The sequence below is a fragment of the Gossypium hirsutum genome, chromosome A05 (genome assembly GCF_007990345.1).
Source record: "Gossypium hirsutum isolate 1008001.06 chromosome A05, Gossypium_hirsutum_v2.1, whole genome shotgun sequence".
Taxonomy (NCBI): domain Eukaryota; kingdom Viridiplantae; phylum Streptophyta; class Magnoliopsida; order Malvales; family Malvaceae; genus Gossypium; species Gossypium hirsutum.
Genome location: NC_053428.1, coordinates 72,941,317 through 72,951,524, shown reverse-complemented (window position 1 = coordinate 72,951,524; position 10,208 = coordinate 72,941,317). Strand labels below are relative to the sequence as shown.

Sequence of the window (10,208 nt, the reverse complement as noted above, 5' to 3'; positions counted from 1 at the left end):
GCTCGTGAGAAAAGGGTACAAACCCAACTAGCGAGGGATCTAGGGAAAGTTGCAGTCTCACTTCGCATATACTCAAAGAACTCGCATGAAGTGCCACGTGCTCCACAGGCCACCCAAATACGTGTCCAGCAGGTGCGGAGCTCACCCAGAGCGCTAGTCCCAAGAGTAGAAAGGATCGCATGCTCAGCAGACACGTGCGCAGCAAGCTTGAAGTTTCGAAGAGAATGTCAGTATTGGAGGTAATAGAGTCAAGACAAAATAGTGGGACCCCATCATGAGTTGTAATAGAACTAGTAATATCATGTATAGATATCTTGATACTCATATCAATAAGTGGCAAGCAAAATATTATTCAACAAAATTATTTTTATAATATTTTTTTAGGATTTATAATATAATAAATATTTAACTATAACATCCCAAACACTTATACGTATTCATGCTTATAATATAAAAAATTATGACTTAAACTTGTATAAAAATAATTTTTGAAAAATTAAATTTGAGTGTAATTACTACGTAATCTCTTCAATTCTCTTTCATTTAAAAATTAGAAAGTGCAATTGGGATGCTTCAATTACACTAAATTCAGTGGGATCTATTAATTACAATCATTATCCAAACATGTTATTTCTATGTAATTACACGTAATTACATCAAAATTCAATTATTAGGTGACTTTACAAACTACGTTAATAAATAGATTTCATTAGTGTTTTTGAAATTTTCTTCAAACTTAATGGGTAAGTAAATATTCTTGAAACATGTATTTACACTAAACTTGAGTGATAGATATCTTTACCCTTTATTAAATTATATATTTTTATTTCTTTAATAATTTTGTTCAAAATTTAGTTATGATATAGAAATTTAATTATCAAAACAATTAATATATTTTAATTCTATTTAACAAATTTAATAATATATATTAATTACATAAAATAAAAATTTGTTAAATAAATAAAAATTTTAATATAAAATCTCAAATTAGTATATATAATAATTATTTTTTTATAATGTGTCATCTTCGGTTTCACCATCTGACGCTCTTTAAATTAACTAAGAAAAAGGCTAGTATAAAAGTTCCGTTTCTCCAAATAAAACTGTTTTTGCAAAATTTGGTTTGAAAAATCCCGACCCACTCTCATATCTCATCGCCAAACCCGCCTCTCACCCCTGCTTCTGTCCAGGACTCGTCTTTCTCCTCTTATTTCATCCCATTCTCCTCCTCCTGTTCCTGACCCAAGCTCCGCAGACCCTTAAATTAAATAAGGTATTTTTCGAAACCCTAACCCTAAACTTAACTTGAAGATTTGATTTGTACTAGAGTCATGAGATTTTGAGCTACAGCTCGGTTCGTGTTATCTGCTGTCTGCCTCTGCATCATTTTGCTATATTTGATTTTCTGTTTTTATTACTGTCTCTCTCTTTACTTTGTTGGGAGAGATTTTTTTTTAATCGGAAATAGCAGGCCGTTGCTATTTCTCGTTACACTACTAGTTGTGGCTGTGATCCACCGCTATTGATGTGAAATTTGTTCACACTGTTATTGAGGTCTTTAGCAGTGGCGGACAGCGGCGCCACCCCAGATACCGGTATTTAGCCAAATAATAGAATAATCAGGTTACGGACTCTGTAATGTGAGAGAACAAGATGGTTTACTGAGTCTTTAATGTGAGAGAATAAGCTGGATTTCAAATGATAGTTATAGTTACATTTGTGGCGAAATTGGAATAGTAATGAAGGCAAGAATTTCGATATGTTTTAGTGATCTCGATCTGTACAAGCAATTTTTGTTCAATGTGAAAATTGTTATGGATTAAATTATAAGAAATTGCTTAATTCAAAAATGAATATCTGTGAGCAATGTGGATATCATCTGAAAATAAGTGGAAATATTCTGTGATATTAAACATATGGTTGAGATTAATTTATAAGGTTGTTAGACTTGTAATTAAGTAGATTTAGAACTTAGAAGTTGAAACTTATATTCAATATTATTATTCTGAAATTTGAACACATAAATTTTCTCTCTTCTAGATAAATGGATGAATCTGAGAAAAGAAAGGAAAGGTTGAAAGCAATGCGCATGGAAGCTGCTAATGCTGAAGTATCTGAGAATGTTCAGAGTTCTGCAATGCCTGGTTCTCTTTCAAATCCATTGATTGAGACATCGTCGAGTTTGACTGCTCAGGATGATTTTTGTAGAGCTCCACGTTTTGACTACTATACTGATCCTATGGCAGCATTTTCTGGTAACAAGAAGAGGGACTATGTTCATAATCCTGCACCATCCGATCCTGGTACTCTCTTTTCCTACTATTACTTTTTTTTTTGCAAACATGATATTAATCTATTAAACTGCCATTTTAAGTCAATGCATGCAATAATACATGCTTTCCTCCCCTGCCTATTGAGTATCGACCTAGAACTGTTGTTAAGGCTGGGTGACTTCAGAAGTTTTCCATATTTTGCATATGTAGTCATATTCTTTCCCAATATTTTTAAAGAAACTTTAGATATTAACGGCTACAAGAAGGATATTAATAGTCTGATTCGATTCTTACTACTACTATGCTGGTCATTTGTGAATGAGTTATTGATTAAAGCCAGTAGTACTAAATTTCTCTAATTGTTCAATTAACATCAGTTGCTACTCTTTTTTTTTTTCCTTTTTTCTAATTAATTGGCCTATTTATTCTGGTTTGGTAGGACCAAGGAACACTGGTAGGGGTTTGCCTGTCCATCAGATGCAAAGCCATTTTGCACCTGATCGTGGTGTATACAAACAAGGTCCATACAGCCCTAGATTAAGAAGTCCATCACTCATGCATCAAGGCCAATCTGATGCTTGGAATGGGCCACAGGCCACTGAACATTATAACTTTGTTTCTGATGGAAGTCCAAGAGGAATGTTTGGTGGTCCTCCCCAGCATCCTGGAACTTTTCATAGGGTCTGGAATCCCTCTAATACATCAAGCTATGGTAAATTACCTAACCCCGGCTTTTCTCCAGCAGATGGTCGTAGTTTCAATTATGGAGCAGCCAGGCCACAAATGTTTGGTAGAAATCCAATCCTTGATCAAAGACCTGGAAGTAGTCCTAGTTTCAGTCCAGGAAGAGGCAGGGGTCCTGGATACCGAGGGAGCAGTGGTCCTGGTTTAGGAAGGAGTGCTGGACGAGGGCAAGGCTTTCATGGTCGTAGCTCAGCATCAAACAAGATGTTAGGGCCAGAGTATTACTTTGATGAATCCATGTTGAAAGATCCTTGGCAGCATTTAAAACCTATTCCATGGAGAAGACAAGAAGCTGGAATGGATAGTTTGGGTGCACCAGGCACTTCGAACTCCAGTGGCATAAAAAGGGCAAAAGTTTCAGAGGCTTCTTCTAAACAAAGTCTTGCTGAATACCTTGCTGCTTCATTCAACAAAGCTGTTGAAGGCACAGAATGAAGGTTGCTCAAATCTGAAATGAATGGCAATGTAGAAGAGATCTGTTATGACCATTTAGGTGATATTTGGATTCCATTATTGAGGCTTGAAGATGGGGTGGCTGAAGGCATGAATGTGGATATACATATTTTTCGGATAACAATATTGGGGTAGACATTCTGAGATGGTTATCGCCCATTCTCATTAATCTCACCAGTCCTATCTCGGGATTCAAATTCTAAATTCTAAAATTTGATAACAATATTTTTCTATGTTCAGGACTGGTGGGATATTTTCTCATAGTATTCTTGTCAGAAAATATTATCATGTGAATTATCTTAATGATAACAACACACAGTTTCCGCAGTTAAAACCTTCAACTTCATTTTTGGTCCGTTTGAATGTGGAAACATACATGTACATACATGTGCGTGTACTTTTATGATTAGTTTTGTTATTAATGTGACATGTCTCGTGTTTGTTTTTTAATTTATTAAACAATATTAGCCAAAATAAAAAAGTGAATAGTAAATTATTGGGATTAATCCAAAATCTATACATGAAATTTTGAATTGATCCGATTTTTAAAAATTATTAACATAATTATTGGTGTAATATCAGTTTATGTTTATATATTGCATATATAAATAATAATATTTATTCAATATAAAAATAAATTTTCAATATATATGATACAATCAAAATTAAATTTTCAAATGTACATTGGAACCATAATTAGAGTTTCAGGTGTATAATTGCATCAAATTAAATTCATGTATATAATTACACATTAAATCAAAATTCATGTATAAATTTTAAGATTTATCCCTAAATTATTAAGTAATTAGAATTTGTCATTAGTATATAATCATCAACAAATAACTATTATTTTAGTGTTCACATAATATTCCAAAACATTTTGAGTATTATTAAAATCAAATAATAATAAATGTATTAAATATCAAATAAAAAATTTAACATTTCACATAATAATAAAATTATATATATTGTTGTAAATTATTTGACAAAATGGATGTCCATAACCCCCAATTTCATCCTATTGCAACCCCTAAAAAATGAATATTCATAACCCCCTAAATTCATTATCTTGTAATCCTTAAATAATTTATAAGGTACCTCAATGTTGGTCCTTAATACTTTGTAACTTGTGGTTTTTGAAGTCCTATACATAGAGGACATGACAAGCTTATAGTAGGCCAACATAAAAGTTGAATAATCTTTTCATCTTCTATTCTTCTCTCTTGTCCATTTTATATTTCTTTTAGTTTTATATTCATTCTATACTTCTTTTAATTTTATAACACGTTATCAAATACGAGCATCTACAAGTTCATGTGAAGTCATTGCGACTATATATAACTTACCCGTAAAACTTTCATTGAACTATATACAATATACATATTTTCATCATTGTTTTAATTTATTATCATATTTCAATAGAAAAAGAAATATTCAAAGCATACAAATCACTTTTTTTTTTGCTAAACTATTTAAGTTATTCACTATTTTTTAAACTATTTTAAGAAAAGGTTACTATTTTTTTCAATTATTTTAGTTTGTTTTAATTTATATATAATCTCTTCTTGATGATTATTACCTCTTTTACTATTATTATTGTTCATAGTTTTTTCCCTTTAATTTGTTAGTTTATGTTGGAAGTTACCACTTATCTTTCTTCTTAAGTATCTACCATGAATCGTTTCAACTTGATTGAGTAAATCTGGTTAATTATTGAACATTATGCACTAGTAAAATGTAATATATATATATATTTAATACATTTAGTCCAACTATAATCACTAGATTTTATGGACTAGCAAGGTTAGTACATCCTAACTTGTATAAAGATAATCAAACCTCACAGTATTTTTCTTTCAAGTATTTGCACCTGAGAATTTCTTTATGGGTTTCTATACTTCCATCTTTGTTTTATTTGCAAAAATGGGAATAATATCTTTAAAATTGTTTACTCATTTTATTTAATGTCCACATGTAGTTTAGTGATAATCTTGATTGGGTCAATAATTCTCTTATTAAGTATTATGAATTGATCTCATGTATTCTTATGGCTAAACAAAATAACAAGTTATTCATTTCACTGATTATGCTCCATTCCTCTGAATAGCCCGTTTTTGGTAAAACTGGAACAGTAGTTTTGAGACCACAAACTGTTTCGGGACCACAAATCTAATTTCGGAAGAAAAATTATTTTTATATTATTTTATGGTCTATAGTATGATAGTAATGTTATATGAAAATTTCATAAAGAAATTTTACCAATTACATGTTTAATTTGATAAAGGACCAAATTGTATAAAGTGCAAAAGTTGAGTTCTAATAGCTAAAGGGATTAAATATGTAACACCACTTACTCGTATTCAATGTCAGAACAAGGTATGAGGTATTACCGGACTTGTCACGCAAACTTTCATACAATTCTGAGTCATCATTTTGCACCCAAATTAAAACTTTTTGTATTTAATCATAAAATCCCTGATACGAGCCTACGAGGCACAGAACATGCTTTGAAACTGTTTCGGGACTAAACCGAGAAATTTAGGAAATTTTACAAAACTTAAAATTTTTTTCACTAAACAGGAGTCACACGCCTGTGTGGATATAGGACATGCCCGTGTGGGCAGACTATCTGGTCACACACGCCCGTGTCCCGAACCTGTGTAACTCTCTGTTTGTCACCCAAGAGCAATTTGAAGACACACGGCCAAGTCACACACCCGTATGCTAGGCTGTGTGGTCGATTTAAAATTTATGATTTTTCATTAAATAGGTTCAGACTTTACACGCCCGGGACACACACCTATGCCCAAAGCTGTGGCCCTCACACGTTTGAGACACACAGCCATGTCTCTGCCCGTTTACTCAATATTGGGTATTCTGTTTTGCAAAAATTATGGTGCAGGGAACACACGGCCTAGACACATGCCCGTGTGTCTACTCGTGTGGACAAAAATAAGGCTATTTACCAAGCCATTTTGCCACCCTTTAATGCACACACCTATACCCTATAACATAACACCAATTCAAGCATACACATACAACCAAATCAGCCATAACCAAGACATCAACACATCATTCACATGCTATCATCTATCATACACAACATCACATACTTATCAACTCAAATCATGTAAACTCCCACATCCATGAAAGGCATCATCATATAAATTGCTTATACCAATAGTAGCCAATTTCAAATGGCCTTATACAAAATGAGCTTTCAACCAATATAAGCCAACACATTTGGCCAAATCATTTATTGCACATAACAAAATGAACAAGTCAACTATACATGCCATAACTCAAAATGTTGAATTCATTGGTACCAAAATAATTGTTGATAGTGTGAGTGGATCTCCGACGATCTCCGATCCCCGAGCTAGCTTGGTGACACTATAAGACAAGGGAAAGGAAGGGGAGTAAGCTATATAGCTTAGTAAGTTCCTATGCAAATAATAAGCATCATAACTAACATTTAACATACAATTAACATGATAAAAATTAATATGAATGTTATTAAAATCTTATACTCACAACTTACTTAATCACAACCTTACCAAGGGTTTATCACATATCGAGCTCATTACGTATGAGATTTATGTACATACCTGTACCAACTCGCAACATAACTATAGTCTTTCTCAACTTTGACATTTTTGTTGAACACTCGGAATATTAACAGATACTCAGAAATCTTGTACATAAATACCATATATGTAGCCAAAGCTACCTCATATATCATAATACATATAGATTCATTTTCGAGCTATTCACGGGCCTGCTCACACAAGCTGTCAGTCAGGACGTAGCTACACAGTGCTTCTTACACAAGCTGTCAGGTATCCACAACTCATGCCGAACTACCCAGCCACTGGTAGGACGTACGAGACTAGCACCTGGATCACATAAACACATGGGTTCCTAGTGACATGTCACTCGTATCCTATTCTATTCCTAAGGCTCAACTGAGAATTCTCGCTTGTCGAAACTTTGTCGAATACGTCCAAAGAGTCAATCACAATTCATACAATACTAAAGCATTTAAAACATAAATACAAAAATGCATTATTTACATACGAACTTACCTCGGTACAAAAATAGTAGAATTGGACCTAATCGTCAAACACTTTGTTTTTCCCCCGATCTAGGTCCAAACCTCATTTTTCTTGATCTATAATAAAAAATTAACCTCATTTAATACTCATATTATTCAATTTAGCCCAAAAATAATATTATGGCAAAATTATATTTTTTCCCCTAATGTTTCACAATTTTACGATTTAGTCCCTAGGCTCATAAAATGAAATATATTCAATTTCTTCAAAAGCCAAGCTAGCTAAACCATTTTCATACTCATATCAGCCCACATTTTTCATTTAATGACACTTTTACTACTCATTTTTGTAACTTTTACAAATAGGTCCTTTTTTACATTTCCATCAAAAATCACCTAGCAAAAGTAGTTTATCTTACATCTAACATACATTTTCTACCATTAGGCATAAAAATACACAAATATATATCATGGGTAAAAATTTAGACTTTGATTATTTCTTAAATTAGTGGTAGAAATAGATATACCGGGTCACAACGACTTCAAAAATGTAAAAAGCATTAAAAACGGTGCAAGAACAGACTTACAATCAAGCTTGGAAGATGAAAAAATCCTAGACATATCTTCCTTAGTGATATTTGGCCATGGGAGAAGAAGATGGACAAGATTTTGGCTTTATTTTGCTTATTAATTCATTTATTAACCAAATGACCAAAATGTCCCTAATTTAAAACATAAAATTTCTCTTACTTCATTTCCATTTTTGTCCACTAACTTAAAAAATGGTCTAATTACCATCTAAGGACCTTCAATTTAAAATTTTATAGCAATTAGATACCTCTAGCTTCTATAACACACATTTTGCATCTATTGCAATTTAGTCCTTTTAGCTAAATTGAGTGCCCAATCGATAAAATTTTCAAACGAAATTTTCACGAAATCATTCCATAAAACTGTAGGCCATAAAAATATAATAAAAATAAATCTTTTTATGTTGGATTCGTGGTCCCGAAACCACTGTTCTGACTAGTCCCAAAATCGGGTGGTTACAACTCTCCCCCCTTTAGGGATTTTCGTCCACAAAAATCTTACCGGAAAATAGGTTTGGGTACTATTTTCTCATATCTTCTTTCGATTCCCACATAGCCTCTTCGACCCCATGTTGTTGCCATAAAACTTTCACTAGGGCTATACTTTTATTTCTCAACTGTTTAACTTTTCGAGATAAAATCTTGTTCGATTCTTCACCATAAGTCATATCAAGTCGAATTTCAACTTCTGTCGGTGAAATTATATGCGAAGGATCTGATCAATAAATGCGCAACATAGATACATGAAACACATTATGATCCTTTCTAACTTTGTCGGTAAAGCTAATTGATATGCCACTGGCCCTATTCTTTCAGTAATCTTAAACAGCCAAATGAAATGTGGACTTAACTTGCCTTTATGGCCAAACCTTAGAATCTTCTTTCACGGAGATACTTTCAAAAATACCTTATTTCTGACTTGAAATTCAATTTCTTTCCGTTTCAAATCTGCGTATGATTTCTGTCTATCCGAAGCAGCTTTCAAACAATCACGAATTAATTTCACTTTCTCTTCAGTTTCTCTAACCAAATCAACCCCGTGAATCTGTCTCTCACTAAGCTTTGTCCAATACAAAGGAGTTCGACACTTGCAGCCATACAATGCCTCATAAGGTGCCATCTTTATACTCAACTGAAAACTGTTGTTATAAGAAAATTCGACCAAAGGTAGATATCTTTCCCAACTACCTTCGAATTCTAGAATACAACATTGTAGCATATCTTCAAGAATCTGAATTACTCTTTTAGATTGAGCAGTTTGCGGATGAAACGCGGTACTAAAATTTAACTTTGTGCCCAAAGCCTATTGTAATTTCTTCCAAAATCTCGAAGTAAATCTTGGATCTTTATCCAAAATAATAGAAATAGGCACTCTGTGCAATCTCACAATCTCAGAAATGTACAATTCAGCTAACCTATAAAGTGAATAGTCAGTACATATCGGAATAAAATAAGCTGATTTTGTCAATATATCAACAACAACCCAGACGACATCTTTCTTTTTCGGAGTTAAAGGTAAACCCGTCACGAAGCCTATCATAATTCTCTCCCATTTCCACTCGGGTACCATCACTGGTTGAAGTAAACCCGAAGGCACTTGGTGTTTGGCTTTTACTTGTTGACAAATCAAACATCTCGATACGGATTCAGAAATATCTCTTTTCATACCTGACCATCAATCTAATTCATTCAAATCATTATACATCTTCGTAATACCTGGATGAACCGATAAACAACCACTGTGTGCCTCGTGTAAAATTTTTTGAATATATATACTCTATCCCGGAACATTAAGCAATCATCTGAACCGATCCGAAAGTCCGTATCACTACCTGATTCACACTAAGGTCTTTTGGCTTGCAATTCACTATCATTTTTCTGAGCTTCACAAATCTGCTGAAGAAATATCGGTCTAGCTCTCAACTCGGCCAAAATTGAACCGTCATTAGACAAATTCAATCTCGTACTCATAGCTCTCAAAGCAAACAAGGACTTTCTACTCAAAGCATCTGCAACTACATTTGCCTTTCCCGGATGATAGTCAATCACTAGTTCATAATCTTTCAGTCATTTGAGCCATCTTCGTTGTCACAA

General features: G+C 33.3%; 1 protein-coding gene across 1 annotated transcript; it reads left to right on the top strand.

Annotated features, from left to right (window-relative positions):
* Window positions 1-1,023: 1,023 nt before the first annotated feature.
* LOC107959954 (protein SICKLE) lies at window positions 1,024-3,797 on the top strand. Its single transcript, XM_016896131.2, has 3 exons — window positions 1,024-1,273; window positions 2,041-2,303; window positions 2,713-3,797. Exons 2-3 carry the CDS (start codon window positions 2,045-2,047, stop codon window positions 3,450-3,452), a joined length of 999 nt encoding a protein of 332 aa, XP_016751620.1. The 5' UTR covers window positions 1,024-1,273; window positions 2,041-2,044; the 3' UTR covers window positions 3,453-3,797.
* The last annotated feature ends 6,411 nt before the right edge of the window (window positions 3,798-10,208 follow it).